Source organism: Streptopelia decaocto (assembly GCF_964273445.1).
Source record: "Streptopelia decaocto genome assembly, chromosome: 1".
Lineage (NCBI taxonomy): Eukaryota > Metazoa > Chordata > Aves > Columbiformes > Columbidae > Streptopelia > Streptopelia decaocto.
In genome coordinates this window covers 76,976,215-76,994,546 of record NC_138663.1, presented here as the reverse complement: position 1 = coordinate 76,994,546, position 18,332 = coordinate 76,976,215, and the positions used below count along the sequence as shown (strand labels likewise).

The 18,332-nt window shown below is 40.1% G+C and overlaps 1 protein-coding gene across 1 annotated transcript; it reads left to right on the top strand.

Annotated features, from left to right (window-relative positions):
- Nucleotides 1-699: 699 nt before the first annotated feature.
- Nucleotides 700-9,189, top strand: LOC309448968 (sulfotransferase 6B1-like; the record flags this gene model as incomplete). Its single annotated transcript, XM_082070858.1, has 6 exons — nucleotides 700-844; nucleotides 1,643-1,827; nucleotides 2,791-2,917; nucleotides 5,380-5,474; nucleotides 6,748-6,934; nucleotides 9,071-9,189. 6 exons carry the CDS (start codon nucleotides 700-702, stop codon nucleotides 9,187-9,189), a joined length of 858 nt encoding a protein of 285 aa, XP_081926984.1.
- Nucleotides 9,190-18,332: the final 9,143 nt, after the last annotated feature.

Genomic DNA, 18,332 nt, shown 5'->3' with positions numbered 1-18,332 from the left:
AATTTGTGATTTTTGTTGCCTGTACTCCTCTTATGCGGACATGACAGCTTAAAAAGTGACTGTGTCTATAAGCGCCTCTGTTTTTAAGATGCCTCAGGATGAAATTCTAAAATGTTCAAAAAACTAGTTCCCGAACATCACAAAATTCAAGCATTTGGAATCGATCAGCACTTTTGAGAATTCAGGCTGGTTTTTATTTGGTAAAATGAAACTGAAAAGATGTAATTCACATAAAATAAAGAATTGGTTTTGTATTCATAAAAGTATTTTAAGATGTAGCTTTTTCCTTGGAAGCTAAAACAGCTTCCAACAAAATATACCTTATAGAATAACCATATTAAGCATATTTTGAGGCAACATAAAATGGTCTTTCTTGAAATTTTCCACAATTAATACAATTTGACTATGACCTCATTGCTTTATCTGGAAGCTAATAAATTACGAAAGACATGCACTTTTCATTACTCTGCATTTCAGTTATTTATCAGTTACCTCTAATATTTCAGTTGCCTTTATCAACTACATGGAAAAAGCAATATCTAATTGCACTCCTTGGTGTGTAGCAAAGTATATAAGCATGAGGTTTGTATTGCTTGGTCTCAGTCTGTCACTTCAAACCATCTGACTCAGAAGTGACTCTTAAATCCTCTTGTCATTTCACTGTTATCTGATTTGCAGGAATCCAAGACCTAAGCAAACATGTCCAACTCCAGTGAGGAAGAACTCATTCACATGTTTAAGGGGATTCCCTTTACCACCAGGTCTTCTCCAGAACTTTTAAAATCCTTGGAGACTTTCCATGCCAGAGAAGATGACCTCCTTTTGGTTTCCTATCCCAAATCTGGTAAGTTCTACTTTTAGATGTTAATTGCATAAGTCTCAATTGTTTGTTTTATGTTCTCTGCTTAAACTAGTTGGGAAATGTTTGTGTACAAGAAACAGGGAAGGATACTTGAGTATGTGTATATATTATTCTGTCAGTAAGTGTGCAAATTACAAAAAAAAATGGGTCATGTATCTAGATTTGATTGTTTACTTGAAAATAATCTCAGCTGTTTCCATATTGGAAAGCAAATAAGTATTTCTTTCTTGTAAGCAAAACCTGTACTTGAAAGATATTTCTGAGGATTTTCTACATTCAATTATGGGCAAGTCAAGAGTTGTATTAGGATGTTTGTATGGCTCTTGGCTGTAGATTTATTCATTTCTTGATCCCTCTCCCCCCACCTCACTCACACACAGAAGCACACACCAAAGAGGAAGCTCAATCAGTGCCTTCCAAATATGGACTCAAGTCCGCTTAGGAAAAAGAAAAATGTTGCTTTAAAATAAATGAAAAAAGTAATATAACCACCTCTCAGCTGACAAGCAATTTGTCTAATGAGATTGGATTGATACCAATATTAACACTTTTCACAGTTACTTTGTACTTCAAGTATAGCCCTAATTTTTCAAGTGTTTATACATTTGCAGCCAATAGGGTTATTCAGTTACATACAGTTTCTTGAATCTGGGGATTAGAAGTATCACTTGTGCACTAGCAAGCTCTTTTCATATGCAAAAACTCATGTTCTCCATATTTTCAAGTTTAAAACATTCCTTCCTTTTTTTTTTTCTTTCTCTTAAAATTACTTCTCTGCAGGCACTCACTGGCTTGCAGGAGTTATAACAAAGCTTTACAATACTCAAGTTACACTAACATCTCCCATTGAATTTGGAGATCTTTCCAAACTAGAAGAACTGAATAAACTCTCATCGAAGAGAATCATCCCAACACACTTAGACTACAACATGTTACCTCCGAATTTTAAGAAGAAAAAATGCAAGGTAAGGCAAAAAGATATAAAAGCAGTAAGATATGTTAAGTGTCTATTAGTGATCTATTTTGTCTTGCTGGCCCTTAATAATTTTTAAATTATTTACAGTTTCCAGAAGTGGTTTGTTGTGAATTTTGGAGACACAGCAGCACGAGCAGACACTTGTGCTAAGGACTGGGTTCTGCTCCTACTCCACTGCTCCCACAGGGTCATTTGTATACCAGGCACCACACAAAGTACACCATCAACATCCTTAAATCAGAAAAAAAATTATTAGGGAAGTGGGGTTGTTCTCATGGCCCCACTTCCTAGTGACTGGTGGCATTTCCTAGTGGCTTAGAAAATAGTTATCTGGGGTACTTACAGGTTGCTCTGGGGGTGAAAGTATTCTGCTCCTCCTATTGCAGCTTTGTGAAGGCCCAAAGAGATTTTGGGCAAACAGAAGAGAATTAAAAGGTAGGGGGCAGATTCAGATCACAGTTTTGGGTTCGTCCCATGCTAATGGTCTTTAAAAAATTAGCTTTAGGCATCAGATTTTAGGTTGGAAGTGCAGAATTTGTGGATTACTCGGATCCAGATTTTTGGCATAAGGCTAATTTGAATGAAGGGCCAAAATTTATGTTTTGCAGCAGTCCCGTGAATGTTAATTAGTAAATGGTTTTGTTTGTTAGATATATGAGATAATATACTGACTCGTGAGTTAAAATGAACACAACCTCTTTGATAAAACATAAACATTACCCCACTGTAGCAAACACACCTCTGTCCACATGGAATTGTTTACTAACCACTACTGACTTCTGCTTAAGCAGGGACAAATATATTTCTATGGCATGGTCACCAATGGAGGAATCCTAAAGGAAAGGGTTTTAACGCTGCAAACAGCCTATAAATATGCTACGTTTATGCACAGAGCTTCTCTAAAATAAAGGAAGGATATTATAATCAATAACCATATCATCTTCATTTACAGATGATCTATATAACCAGAAATCCAAAAGATACCGCAGTGTCCATGTATCATTACTACAGAGATAATCCAAACCTTCCTACTGTAGACACCTGGACTGCTTTCTTTGACTTGTTCTTAAAAGGAGATGGTAAGGATAAATGTTGTGTTTTCTCCCTGCAGTTTACATTGGATTATTATGCACAGAAAGAGTTAAGAAATGTGAACTGTGTGAAATCTCCTTATTGCACTCATTATTCATAGGGCTTTAGTAGGGTTTTGTTGTTTTTACTTTTTTTTTCAGGATAAAATCTAATGTCAAACTAAACAAGAGCAAATAATAGGATGCCATCATCTTCAGCCCTGCAAGAAGACATTTTGATAAGTGGCTGCATTATTTCAGCACAATTATTTCTTTCTTCTGCATTATTTCTTTGCAGGTTTTTGCTGTTCTTTGACATATCTGTTAAAAAAACATATTCTCAGAGACAAGTCACCGATTTAATTTCTTCCCACAAATCCTCTGAAACCCCTGACAATTTGTTGATTCTGATGTGGATATGCCTGTGTTAAAACATTTCCAACCTTGTCTTGCAAACCACAGTAACAGGCGGCTTCCCACCAAGAATTCATGTTTAAACTTTAATAGAGGAGCAATGTGTATGCAGCTCCTCCCAAGCAGATGTAAGGGCAACTGGGCTCCCCGCAGCCACTCCTGTCCTTGGCCAGCAGGCTGGTGGAGCAGGTTCTCTGAAGGCGCTCAACCCGCTCTACGTGGCTAACTGCCGTGCCAAAGTGCAGGCGATAAGGAACATGGGGACACCATCCCCAGGATGCATTGAGAGCTGTGCTTGCAGGTGTCATGCCACATCCAGGCTTGATGACAGCCTCAGGTGGCCCTTCAAAGGGAGTCCAGGTGCTTTCATAAAGCCCTCCTGCACACCACCTGTCTTAGCAGTGGGGTCCAAAGACCAAGGATAGGAGTGAGATTTTTATGAGTGGCAGTCGTGGCAGGGAAGCCGACAATAGGACTGTGTTTCAGTTATCCACTCCTATTTTTAGTGTTTTATTATTCCTTTGAGGACGAGTGTTCCTGCTAAACAACCATAGTGATGACAACAGCAACAATGATAGCTCAGCTTGAAAACTTGAAAAATAAATATGTCATTGCAGTCAATGGGCTTACATCAAAGATCCAGAAGTCAATTAGTCTACTGACTTTTGTGTGGGCTTTCTCTCAGATCTTGCATTCCTAGTTCAGAGCAGCCCTAAGGCACATGCTTCAGCGATTTTCAGGATCTTGGCTTGCTTAGCATCAACTCCAAACATAAAATAGAGAAAAAAAGAAAAGAGGATTATATCAAATTTTTAAAACATCTCTCATTTATCTGTAAATTGGTAACCAGCTTCTTTTTTCTGTGTTTTTACACATGGCAGAAAAAGATAACTATGCTGGTTACAATAGAAATTTGTGTAATTTGCTCCTAGCAGAATCACATGAAGGTCATGCTGCTTGATTCAGATCCTGTAGTACTCTCACAGAGTTAATCTCTGCTCAGAACACGGGTGAGGACACACAGAGACAACTGTGATGCTGTCCCTGGGGTCTCCAAGGTTGTGTGCTGTACCCTTGACGTCAACAGGACTATTCTATGCTATCATCAGCCATATCCCCAGAGTGGTTGACCAGGACAACAGGGTTTAGTTGCATATGGAGCACACCTGCCTTGCGGTTAGACCAGGACTTACACGCAGGAGGCAGCTACAGATTGGAGAATTCAGCAAAATACTTAATTACAACTCAAAATTTGCAATCAAAATGATACCCATTACATTAGTATACTTCTCCGGTGGAAGTTATAAAGCAAAGCCACAGTTCTGGAGAATGCTGGCTGTGGCTGCTCTGGCTAGGCCTCTTCTCATCGCCCTACAAGAGGCTTTCAACTTGGCTTTCGATGCTGCCCATCTTCTCTTTCAACCAGACAGGTCAGAATTTTGGGTTTTATCTTGTAAGAGGGCTGAAATTTAGCTGTCCTCCTGTGGTTCAGCAAAAGGAGCATTCAGACAAAGCAAGCAATATGAGTCAACTCTAAACCCAGTTATCTGTATGTCATTGGCTGAATAATGTCTTTGTATAACTTCTTTACATAATTCTTCTTTGACGTTCAAAAATAATACAGATTCCCCTCTGCTGGGACACAATGGAGCTAACAAAGTGTGCTTCATGTACCAGACTCTTCATTTCATTTCCTAGTGAAGTGATCGTATTTCTAGCTTCACCACAGACATGCAGACATTTAGTGAGATGCTCAGACCTTGTTAGGCCAGAACATTTTCTTTTATTACTGGCCTTTCCTTAGATTTAGAACCTGCTTCCACTGCAGAATCATATCTCAGAATAGTATCTGCATCTCTGATATGAAAATTAATTCCAACAGGAATGGTAACTTCCTCGGATTGCACTTTTGAATCACTTCACAAAAAGAATTGAATTTTAGAGGAATACAGAGTACATTTTATGAAAGGATCATCCCCCTTAAAGTCTGAGGTACCACCAGAGTTATTTATGAATAAAGTTTATAAGAATCTCTTTTACACGGGTTTGCTTTTCAGTTGTCTGTGGATCCTGGTTTGATCATTTCCTAAGTTGGGAAGAACATGAAAATGACAAAAACATCCTGTTTTTGTTCTATGAAGAAATGAAGAAGGTAAATATGCTCTCTGCTCTTATTTCTAATGCATTGCTTGTAAATTGACATAATTAAAATATCAAAGAGTAAATTATAATGAAAAAGAAAAAGAAGGAAAATGTGAATTTATCTTTGGGCATATTTTATATTTCCATAGAACATTATATTAGTGAACTAATTCTGACTGCACAAGTTATATAAACATCAAATCCTGTGACAGTTGCATTTCATAGTTGCAGGAGTGGGACACACACTAAATGATTTTCCGCAGGCTATAGAAAGAGTTTTAAGTTCCTTGTTCTTGGCCCTATAGAAGACCAACTAAGGATATCTGTTGAGGGCCACACATTAACCTGCCATGCCTGACATTTCAGGTGAAATTTTCAAAAAGTGATGTAAGACAACAACTACTCATAGTTAGTGGGATTTGTGCTCCCAAAAAAAAAAAAGAAAATTAGAGGCTCGAGGGGTAGGAAAAAAGTTTTGATGAAAGGAAATTATCATGCATAAACTGCTTTGCTGTTCCTAAAAAAAAAATCAGATACCAACATAGCTTTCAGAGAATTAATTTTGGGATGAATAAGTAGAGAATACTTTCTAGTGTTTCCATTAAAATAGTTTTGTTCATTTTTTGGAAAAACAAAACAATCCACTATGAGGAATATAAATGAACCATTTTGTATCCTGAGTCTCTTGTTGGACCTCTAGATATACCCTGTTTCTCTGAAAATAAGACAGAGTCTTATATTAATTTTTGCTCCAGAACTTATTACTTTTGACATGTATAGCTGCCTGAACACTATTTAAATTGACTTTTAAAATGAATTTTAACTAGGGCTCATTTTTGGAGTAGGGCTTATATGTCAAGCATCCTCAAAAACCCTGAAAAATCATGCTAGGGCTTATTTTCAGTGTAGGTCTTATTTTCCAGGAACCAGGGTAATGAAATATGCTACTTACACAAAAGTTGAGCTTTGAACATTTCTCTATTCCCAGTGAAAAAAATCTGAGAAACAGGAGACCATTTTAACTAACTTGGAGTAAAACTGGCAATGTAACTGTATTTTATGTCACATACTCAGCATTTACTAGTTTTTGTGAGTATGGGTAAGAGGAGAATCAGGTTTACTATATCTGTCATCTATACAGTGCAATGACATGTTCAGTTTTGCTTGAAAGAAAGTAAGTGTGTGATAAACTTTATATGTAATAAAAAGGATCATTTTCATATCAACTAAAAGTCTGATAGTCAGCTCAGAAATAGAAAACCTTTATTTTTTTTGTACCTTAGGATCTCCCTAAGACTGTAAAGGAAATTGTTTTGTTCCTGGGCTTAAACATCAGTGACAGTGATATCCAAGACATCTGCAAGAAGTCCTCATTCTCACAGATGAAAAGCGACACAGAAAAGGAGAACAGCGATCCCAGTCACACCGTTTGTACCCTGACATCCAACAGGAAGCTGATTTTCCGGAAAGGTAATTTCCCTGGGCTGGGCTTAACACAGCAGAAGGAGCAGAAATCCAGCCAGAGGCTGCAGTCCAGGTCTTTCCTGGACTGTAGTGACACTTTGGGTCAGCCCTGGGAAGCAGGGACAGGATCTTTCAATTTGAGGCCATCTTAAAAATCACTTTCTTTCTAAATTCTTTGGTTGCAAATGCAGACTTATACTAGAGAAGCACAGAGGAGTCTGAACAACAATCTAATATTGCTCTGTGGGAGCTTTTGAGCTAAAAGGAAAGGTTCACAAAGTATTACTCTCTATCTTTTTTCTTTATCTAAAAGTTGTCCACCTCAGTCTTTTACAACGTCTCCCCTCTGATATCACCTGCAAAGGTTGCTTAGTTTACTAGAACGAGAAACAGCAAGACACATTCCTCCTTGCAGCCTTTATCCTTCATACAACCTCTTTATCTTACTGAAATGGTCCTGAAAAATGAATATGCTGACAATTACACCAATGAAAGAATGGATGACCCAATCATCTGATGGCCTCAGAGGCAGCATTCAGACCTTGGCCAAACTGGAATATACAGTAAAATCCTCAACAGTGCTTAGCTCAGATGTGACTTTAAAAATACCTGCAGTGGCTCTTTTCTTGCTCCTGACATTTCAGAAGCTTCCTCCAATTTGGATAATAAGTAAATCAAAACAATCACGGTTATTTTTACTTAGTTAATTTTTGAGCAGTAATTGACAGTTTAGAGCTCAGAGTTGTTTCTATTAAGAAAAAAACTTGTTTTCATTTATCAATAGGGAAATGGTACATTCCACTCATTCAGAATGTTGACAATGAGCTGAAGGAAATGCCAAAATACAATCTGTCAGTAAAAAGCAAACAAACAAAAATCTCAGATATTCTTCTATAAGTCAGTGAACTTTGACAAAGCTATGTTGAAAAATTTGAAAAATCTCAACAGTTTTATTTCCAAGTAGTTCCTATGCAAATCCCAGGGTTTTAGCCAATTTCAGCCATTTTATGGAAGATTTATATATATATATACATATATATATATATATATAAAAATAATTATTCAGGCTCTCTTTTCTTGTACTTGCTGAGCAGAATGCTGTTTTAATCAGCAGTTATGAGATGCAGGGTCTTTAGAGAATGCATGATGGGAAACTGTAAGCATTGTCTCATTAAAATATGCCGGTTTAAAGAACAATTTCCTATTTGCTCAAGCCGGCTGATAGTTGAAACACTTTGCTGAACACAAGTGTGTATGGTCACCCAGAAGTTGTTCACTACTGCCTTAAGTAGTGGGACATTGATAGGATGAGAGGAAATGGCCTCAAGTTGTGCCAGGGAAAGTTCAGATTGGCTATTAGGAAAAAAATCTTCATAGAAAGGGTTGTCAGGCATTGGAACAGGCTGCCCAGGGAAGTGGTGGAATCACCATCCATGGAGGTGTTTAAAAGACGTGTACACGAGGCTCTTGGGGACATGTTCTAGTGCTAGATTTAGGTTATGTTTGGACTTGATGATCTTCAGGGTCTCTTCCAAACAAATTGATTCTATGACATCTCATCCATAGAAAGCCCTAGAGATTAGGGGCAGGTGTGAGAGTGGGATTCATCTGTCAGGTCATCCTGGGCTCCTTTTTTAAGGTTCTTCTTTAGTCAATGGAGAGATGTAGCTGCTTTGGGGGCACCATTCATTTGATGAGTTTTAGATGTTGACTGCAGTGAGATGACTTTCAGCCAGGAAGTAATCATTTCCCTCTACCAACTGTAAGAGGCCAGGTGGAGACCTTTAACTGCAGACACCTAAGGTACAGGAAGATGCTGCTCTGCTGAGAGGACCAGGAGCTCTAATTCCATCTAGGAAGCCTGCTGCTCTTCATGTACCACTTAGTGTTGTTGGCACTAAACAAGTCTGAGGCTGAGGGTTTAACAGCCTTTATGGATGATGATCCAGCTGCTTCCATCAGAGTCTCACCAGACCAATAAAACAATTACTCATGATCATGACCTACCACAGAGACTATGGTTAATAATATATTAATAATTTGTGCCAACCGAAACATTAAAAAAACTGGTCTGCCTTTAAATAATTTTCTGCACTATATATTGCTGTCCTCACAGTTCTTTCTCTGCCCCTGCTCTCCTAGGCACTGTTGGTGACTGGAAGAACCATTTCACTCCAAAACAGAATCGAAGGTTTGAGGAGATATTTAATGAGAAGATGAAACTCAGCAAAATGGCAAAAAATCTCACCTTTGAATTTTGACTTCATGTGAAGAACAGTACCCAGCTATCAACACACACAGATAGAGCAGTTGGTGGGAAATTCTGAATGGGGGCTCCTGTTCAGTTGACAATCCTCTCAATAGAAAGGATGGCACACAAGAGATTTTGAGGACAGGAAAATTCTGAAACAATGCCAGAGCTGAACTCAGTTTTCAGTGGGCAGATACATCTGGTTTTAGAGAGTGAGGCATCAGACCCATTTTTCTACAACCGAGTCTGCTTTATCATGTATTTATTTTTTGCTCTAGAGATAGAAATGGACTTAGATCTGATATGGGAATTTTACCTAAGATGTTAAGAAAAAAAGTAAACAAACAAAACAGCACACAACAACAAAAGAAAACACCTGTAAGAATCTGAATATATAAAAAGTCTAAAAACGCATCATAAGAAAATGACCAAAGATTTGATCCCTACTCACTCCCTCTCTGATGTACCATGCTTTGGAAAGCGCCTGTCTTATCGGGCTTTGTTATTGATACTGAATTTGAAAACTGCAGCTGTACATTTCAAGATCTGAAGTTTGTTCATAAAATGTCTTTTATTTTTAAACAATATGTGGTTCTTTGATTTAACTTATTTCTGCGTTAGATACTGTAGAGTGTTTGCATGTTAAATGCAACAGATATAAATCCATGTAAATTTCTGCACCATATCTTGGGGAACTATAAACATGGGTTTTTTTTCCATTTGACTTTCTTCCTGCAAAATACTCAATCCCAGTGTTTTGCTGAGAAGCATTTTACTTCCCATTCCTTGTGCAATACAACTCAACAGTTCCACTGTGGCAAACAAACTGCTACTCAGAGACAGTTTAGTCTGAACATTACTTACTTATTTACCCTGTCCTGATAAGACAGATTTTTCCAAGAATCAGCTGTCTGTGTTTACACCTTAGGGACTGTTCTAGGAACCCAGTGAAGATTTTTCTTGTGATTTATTCCGCGATGTTTTCTGTCCTCGTCTCTAATTTGCTTTGCAGGCTGCCTTTAAAGATTCTTCGCCCCAGACTAGTTCTCCCCAAACACACAATTCCAAGGGATCAGCAGGCAGAAAAAACATAGCAAAAGCTGATCGAAAGGATCACAGTCATGCAGACAAGCATGACTGCTCTGCTTTGACTCCTGTGTGCTCTGAAGGTACACATCTGCTCATCCTCCGGGTGTGTGGCTTCTGAAAGGCTGAGGTATGGCCTTATTTACCATGAACACGAATGCTCTCTCTAGCCATACATTTCACACTTGTCACATAGCCATTTCATACCTCATTTGTGCAAGCTGACATCAATACCTACTGGTTTTGCATCTGCACACATGATACAGGATTTACGTACTGAAGAGGTCAGTGAGAGAAAAGCCCGTTCAATGGCATTCCTTTGCTGTTTACCAATTCAACACAGTTTAAGGGGGATGCTGTCCTGGGCACCGTTTTATGCAAACGACCCATTTGGAAACCAGAAGTTAGTGTCGCTTTGGTCTTCCACACTAAAGTCACTCTCTCCCCCTCTACAATGCCACAAACCACAGTTGCCCTCCTTTCATGTGTCATTCTTTCACTACTAATAAATGGTGAGAGATCAGCTAATGATGATGCTTGAACATTTTACTTAAAAGACTTATTTTTTCTAGCTCTTTGAGCATTGAAAAAAAGCCACAGGGCCCTTAGGCAAATGAAGTCTGCAAGTGAGTTTATTAACAGTGTGAAGAAGACTGCTGTAAGCAGAATTTGTATTTATATTCACAATATGAAACTGTGTGTGAAGGGACAGGGTGAGGACATGCCATGTGGATCAAGGAGGGGGTTAAAGCCTGGAGTCTTGAACTGGCTGAAGGGATAGCATTCTAAGATATGGTGCTTTGCCTGCTGTCCAACCTCTATCACTGCATTGCAGAGTTAAACAGACTTTCGAAATAAAGTTCCTCTCAGTAACACTTTGTATCCACATGGCACTTTTAATCTCCAAATATGGCTTTACTCAAGCTTTACACAATGCAGCCACACTTGAGGTAGAGTGCATCGATTGGCTGGCAGCGAGTAGGCTGGCTGGCCTAAGAAAGAAAGCAGCTTCTGCTAGTAGAACTACAGGATGGCAGGTCCACTATAGGCACTGGCACAGCCCCCCGCAGCAAGACTGACCTGTGCCAGAGGTCCAGAACGATAGGCTGGGCACTATTCCTAAAAGAGGGGGGCGTATGATGGTAGCGACTGGCAACCAGGGTCTCCCAGCAGTTGCTACGCCTACCATTTCTTTCACCCTCTTCTCTCTTGCTCTCCCCAATGTGCTGCTGCTCCCTCTCTCCCTCCTGTGACCGTAGCAGAGGGATTCCAACTGAATTTTTCAAAGAATTATCAATCTAGCTTCACAGGTTTTTGGCAGGTCATGGAGACATTAAAAAATTTTCAGAACTTCCATAGTAAGATGTTGTAAAAATGTCTCTTCCTCTCTCTGTTTTGTTGTTGTTGTTGGTGGTGTTTTTGTTTTGTTATGTTTTGGTTTTTTTACAGTAATTAAAACTTTTGGAGAAAGATAAATTTCGGCCCTACAAAATATAAAAATAGTGGTCCAAAATGTGCCTAGACCACAGCCATGCTAGGTTTGGAAGAAACAAAGCCCTGTGCAATCTCTAGTACATGTGAATGGTTAAAATACTGCTTTCCTATTCAGGTAATATATTCCATCTTCCTGAGAACAGGTTCTTCTCAAGATTGATTTAATTAGAGCATTAAACATTTGTGCTTTGCTTGCTACCCAGACTTACCTGGCCTTTGGGGCAGATGAACAAGAGAGCAAGAACATTTAGAGGGCCAGAACTCTTGTGAGAGAAACATATGAATTCCAGGCCTTGCCTCGAGAACCTTTTCCCTGAAAACAGCACACAACTATCTTCTAAAGTAGCTCTCAGAGAAGAAAAGGTGCTCAGGTAAAACATCCTGGCAACCTGACTTTAACATTAGTTCTGATACAATGAGTTTGATGCCTAAAGCAGTTTCTTGGAGGAAAAAATCTCTCCGAATAGCTTCAGGAATCACCTTGTAGAAGATTCAAGTGAGTCTGGAGAAGTGAGGGCTGAACAACAGGCAGAGGAAGGAATCTGAGCTAGTTCTGGTAATCTTTGAAGCCAGACGTCATAGGAAAATAGAGAAGACTCAGGGAAGGAAATCAACCAGTAGGTTTCTGCTCTGGGTCTAAGTAGACAAAAAGATGCTGAGGGGATCAAGACAAGGGTTTACTTGTAACCATCTGTCAGCTGAAAAAGTAAACCTGGAGAACAAGAAAGAATTTGCATAGGACTTGTTTCATGACCAGCCAATAAGAAAGACAATCACGGACCACAGAGAGTGAAGGGCACCCCTATTTTAAAGACCTAGTGGGGACAGGACAGGAGGAATGAAGCCTGACAAAAAGAGCTGAGTGTGGGCTGAAGGTGACCACAGAAACACCACATTCAGAAAGGAAGAAAAGGACTGAGTGGCTGTATCGCTCTTCCACCTGTTCCAGCCTCACAAATGACCACAATCTTCCTTCTTTCAATGGACCAGCAATGAGAGACAATTCTGCAGCAACTTGTCTATTAACTTTGACAGGAGATAGTCCTCCTCTTTCCCTGAATCTGTTCACCTGTCATGTGTACTGCAGAGGATAAACTGTAGAAAAGACGGTGGGTGTGCTTGGTGAGACATCACCCTTCCTGGGCACCTTGGCCAAGCAGAGAGGAGCAGCAGCACCTCAAGGCCCCAGCAGGGAGCAAGCAGGAGCACCCAACAGCTGCTTGAGCTAAAAACCAGTGAGAGAAAAGCAAGAAATCACAAATTACATTGCTGTACTTCCTTTCAGCCTCTTTCCATGCTGATCCCGCAGGCTAATGCTAAGTGGAGAAATAGTCGCCTTGGGAGCAACTGCAAAAGTGTGACCAGCAGGTCGAGGGAGGTTCTCATCCCCCTCTGCCCTGGTGAAGCCACATCTGGAGCACTGTGTCCAGTTCTGAGCTCCCCAGTTTAAAAAGGACAAGGAATTACTGGAGAGAGTCCAGTGGAGGACTACAAAGATGATTAGGGGTTTGGAGCATCTTTCTTATGAGGAGAGACAGAGAGCTAGAGAAGGCTGAGAGGGCATCTTACCAATGCTTATAAATGTTTCAGGGGTGGGTGTCAAGAGGATGGAACCAGACTCTTCCGTGGTGCCCAGTGATAGGATGAGGGGCAATGAACAGACAGAAGCACAGGAGGTTCCATCTGAATACGAAGAGAAACCTCTTTAGTTTGAGGGTGCCAGAGCACTGGAACAGGCTGCCCAGAGAGGTTGTGGAGTCTCCTTCTCTGGAGACCTTCTAAACCCACAGATACGCATTCCTGTACAATTTGCTCTGGGTGAACCTGCTTTAGCAGGTGGGTTGAACTAGATGATCTCCAGAGGTGACTTCCAAGCCCAACCACTCTGTGATTCTGTGAACCCTATGGCACCAGAGACATGTCCACCCTGGCACAGGCTCTGCAGCCACCCAGGCTTTCTGCCAGTAAAAAGGGAAGCAGCCTCAGAAAGGAATGGAAATGTTTGTTCTTCACTGACATCTATTGACTGCAGTGTTTTAACCACAAAGCTCTGCACAAGAATTAGGCACTCATTTTCGCAGGATGCTGCAGTGCTCAAAAGCAGGAGATTCTGAAGGCAACCAGACACAGGTTTGAGGGGAGCAGGTCTGTCTCTGGGTACTTAGGGACAGCCCCAGTGCACAGGCTGCTTATGAAGTCTTTCATTTCTGACTGCCTGTGCCTGCCAGGATGTACCCAGGAATGATCAATCCATACCACTGAGAATCCACTAGCAGTCAGAGTAGAGATAGGATGATGGGACAGATGACAGCATTCACATGTAAGCAAATACTGATGCTTAGGAGTCATAAAAGCAGATTTTCCTTTTCTGCTGGCAAGGCCTTTCACTAAAACAAAGGATGACTGTCGTTCATTATTCTCTGTCATTTGTGACCTTAGTAAACTACTGAGACATAATCCAACAGCCAGGTAGGTGTGTATCACTGTGCTGCTCAAACTGAATTAGTTGCCTAGCTACTTAAGAGGGATGAGTAATTAATCAGTCTACAGCATTGCCTACTGGCTAAATTAAGGATCTACCTACATTACAATTAAGAAAAAAAAAAAAAAGGTATGGCAGGACTTCATTGTCAGGTGAATGAAATACAATATAAAGCTTGCTCATATATCTCTGTGCTATCCAGGCTCAGACACCATTGGCAGCAGCTTAATTGAAGCTGCCCAGAGGTGAGTTCCCCAGCTTCTCTGCAGGGGCATCACTATAGATGCACTGCAAGGCACAGATCCACTCAGCTGTTGCTCTCCACATTGCCACAAGCTGCCTGCAACTTTACCCTGAAAATGCCTAAAATCTCTTTGCTTTCATTACAAATCAAATGTGTGCTTTCTTTAAACAAACAAGAAACCCGAGGAGACTCACTCTTATAAGCTGCAAGGTGCTCAGTGACACAATGGTGAAAACCTGGCAGTACATGAAGTGTACCAGAGCAAGAAGTGAAAAGCAGCATGGCTTGCAGACAGCCCACAGGTTGTTTTCTTTTCTTTTACAGTGAGAGTGCATCAAGACACAAGGATGTGGCGAGTCAGGACTAAGGCTTGCTTGTGAGCCATCAGAACTACTGCCCATAAAACCCATTTATACTACAGTCTGGTGCAAGCATAGCTCCAGCACCTTTAAGAGAGCACATGGCAGTATTCATAGAATTTAATGAATCCAAAGGCAGGTCATGATAAACGTTTTTAAGAAATCTTTACCTTTGTTCAGTCAAATGAATGGGGAGGGTTTATATTTGTTTAGATGAGATTATTTCATCCCATTCTCAAGCTTTTTAGGCCAGGCTCCCTCTAATCAATCACAACACTCCAGCTGAGCATCACTGATCAGCAGGATCAGTGACTGGTGACGCATCCCCTTCCAAATTAAGACTGTGTTGCTGTGGACAAGATGTAACCAGGAAAAAAAGGTGACAGAATAAAAATAGTCAAACTCCTACATGGACTACACAGGCAATAAAAAGTTGTGCAACTACAGCCTTAGTTAAAAGCTGCATCCTTGGAGAGACGAACTCCACATTTAACTTTCATACAAGAGTGGCCATGCTAACTCAGACATGGGTCAATTTAGCCCAGAAACTTGTCTGCAAGAGTATGTGAACAAACAGGACAAGCACATGATATTTTCCAGTACTATTCTCCCAACCTCCAATTACATTCTGTCCAAGAACTTCCTAAGCAATTTACTGTTAGTATGTATGACTGATGTATGCTGATTCAGCTGATGTCATCATACTCTTACACAGTTCTGTGTGCACTTTTGCCCTATTTTCAATGAGTTTTTAAGATTAGATTATTAATTCCTATTGGTAATAGTAATGCCATCTCCTGCTCCTCACTGTGTCAGAGCTACACATTGACATTTTAGAATGAAGCACTGATTTTGTGAAGTAAGGATAAAAAAGCACTTGGGTATTTCCTATACAAGAAACAGGAGGAAGAACCGAAGGCTTAAAACCTGAGGAACTGTATCAGGTGTCAGACTCATGTAACACACAGCCAAAGGCTGGTTTAGGTGTGCCGAGGTTTATTAAATATCTGTAAACCATGTTCAGCCTTGGAAATCCACGAGCTGCAAATGTTTTGAGGTCACAGGAAAACCAGAAAGCACTGCCAGATACAACATGGCAAGTTCATATTCCTCGGGCAACTGCTTTTGGTCACTTATTTTCTTCAGTGGCTCCCAGTTCCTCTTAGTTTTACATATATGTAACAGAACTCCCTTCAGCTATCCTCTTCCACAATGAAGAATTCTCACTTGGCTCTTGCTCACACTGAACCTGATTCATTCCTTTCCTCATTCCTTTATCCTCCCACAAATCTTTTTAGTGCTATAACCTTTTTAACATGCAAGAAACAAAACACACAGTATTCAAGATACATGCAAATCACTACACAGGGGAATAATTACTTTCATCCTTTTTGTTCTGCATACTTTTCCTAATAATCCCTAAAATTCAGTTTGCCTTTTTAACTACTAGTACACACCTCAAGCCAATACATATTCTTCTGGATTATAAGTGCTCGGTAGAAACGTTTTTTACATATGACATTAGGATTGTTTTTCTGCTACACTCATCTGATGATATATTTCTACTCAGTTTCATCAGCCCTGCTCTCTTACTAACCTGAATAATTTGGATTCATTGCCTCCACATTACTCACTGCTCATTCTCTTTAACACACTCCTCATGAACAACTGAAAAATCCTTCTATCTAGCAAAAAATATAATGGCAACCCTTGCAGGGGAAGTGGTCTGCTATGCTAAAGAGGTGTGGGAGACAGCTATAGAATGGGATTCTTCCCAAATGTTTCTCCTGAACTACCTCTAGCAGCGGGAAAGCTCTACTAAACCAGAGCCACACACATTAACTTATCTAGGATCAGAAATGGGGATAAGACAAATCTGGCCAAGAACAAGAAACAAACCTGTCAGCAAAGGATTTTTCAGACAAGTGCATTAGTGACAAGTTTTTCTAACTCATTTATGCAACAGGTTCATGCATAATATTTTTCTTCCACTGGACATACCTTATTATTGCTCTTAAAACGTTAGACATTTAGAATAACTAGTCCTGCTGGGTTTGATGAGACTAATTTGGAGTTATTTCTGGAAACAGGAAATAGTGTTTTAAGGGAATACTAACAGAAAACATAATTTTTGAAAAGCACTTCTCTCTTGGGCTCTGGAAAATCTAGTTAATTAATATGTACTCAAGGTTTAAAAGTATTAAGAACCTGAAATCACAAGTATTATATAATCTCTCTGACCTCAAATACGACTCATATTGATTTCAAATGAACTAAGGTCAGAACACGTTGGATCAGCCTACAGGAAATAGCAGAGAACTGCAGAGAAACATATATTGAATAGGACAAAGATCAGATCAAACCAAATTAATGGTGCCAGAAGTAGGTGAAGGGCTAACTCTGCCCCTGGTGCCAAAGTTAGCAAGTGTAATGACAATATGTTATTTTTTATCCTTCTCCCCTCTCCTCAACTCTCCTGGCAAGAGCTACCAGACCACCAAAATCAGCAGAGACCTTGAGGTCTAACCAAAATGGAAATCCTCTCTGAGAACATCTGTTCTGGTTTAACGTGAGCCAGCAATACAACCACGATGGTCGCTCGCCTACTCCCTGCTCCTCCCCAGCCCCAGATAGGGGAGAGAATCAAAAGGGAAGGGAGAAACTTGTGGGTTGGGATAAACACAGTTAAATAAAATAATAAAATATCACTAACATGCTGCTACTAACAATAATATATACAAAATGGAAATAGAATATAAAATCAAGATACTCAATGCAAATCCTCACAAACTCTGTCCACACTGAGCAGCCAGCCCCAGGAACCAGCAACTGGTCCTGAAAAGCTGATCCCAGAGAGAGAAGAGAGAAAAAGGCAGAAAGGCCCAAACAGCAGGATGGCAAAAGGCCAAACTAAAGAAACTCCTGAACAAAACTGCCCCGAAACGGAGCAGAACCAGAAGAAGGTCCCGGTTCCCGTCTGTCCCGAGTCCATCTCAACTCCTAGCTCAAAGATCCCAACTCTACTTAAATACGAAGCATGATGCAAATGGGATGGAATACCCTTACTGATCAGAAGGATATCAGTCAAGCTCTGTCCCATCCATGTCCCACTTCCTTACTGCCTCACGCCTGTGGGCAGAGCACTCAGAATGTCCTTGGCTCTCAGACCAGAGCAATTAAAAACATTTACTCTGTTCTGGTGTGTTATTTCTTGTTCTCAAACTAAATACAAACATCGACCGTGCTAGCTATGAGAAAAAAAGATTTCTAACTGCATGAAGAAAATTAACGTGCTTTCAGTCAAACCAGCACAACATCCTGTGAAATACTCAATACATTCTACTCAATTTGCAAGATTATCCTTCTGTAGGAATATTGGGCTGTCTTTGACAGCTCAGAAAACAGAGATGAATCCTGTTCACAAAGCACACAGTGCTGTGAAACCAGCTATCTGAAAACATGGAACACAGGCAAGTGAAGGAATTTAT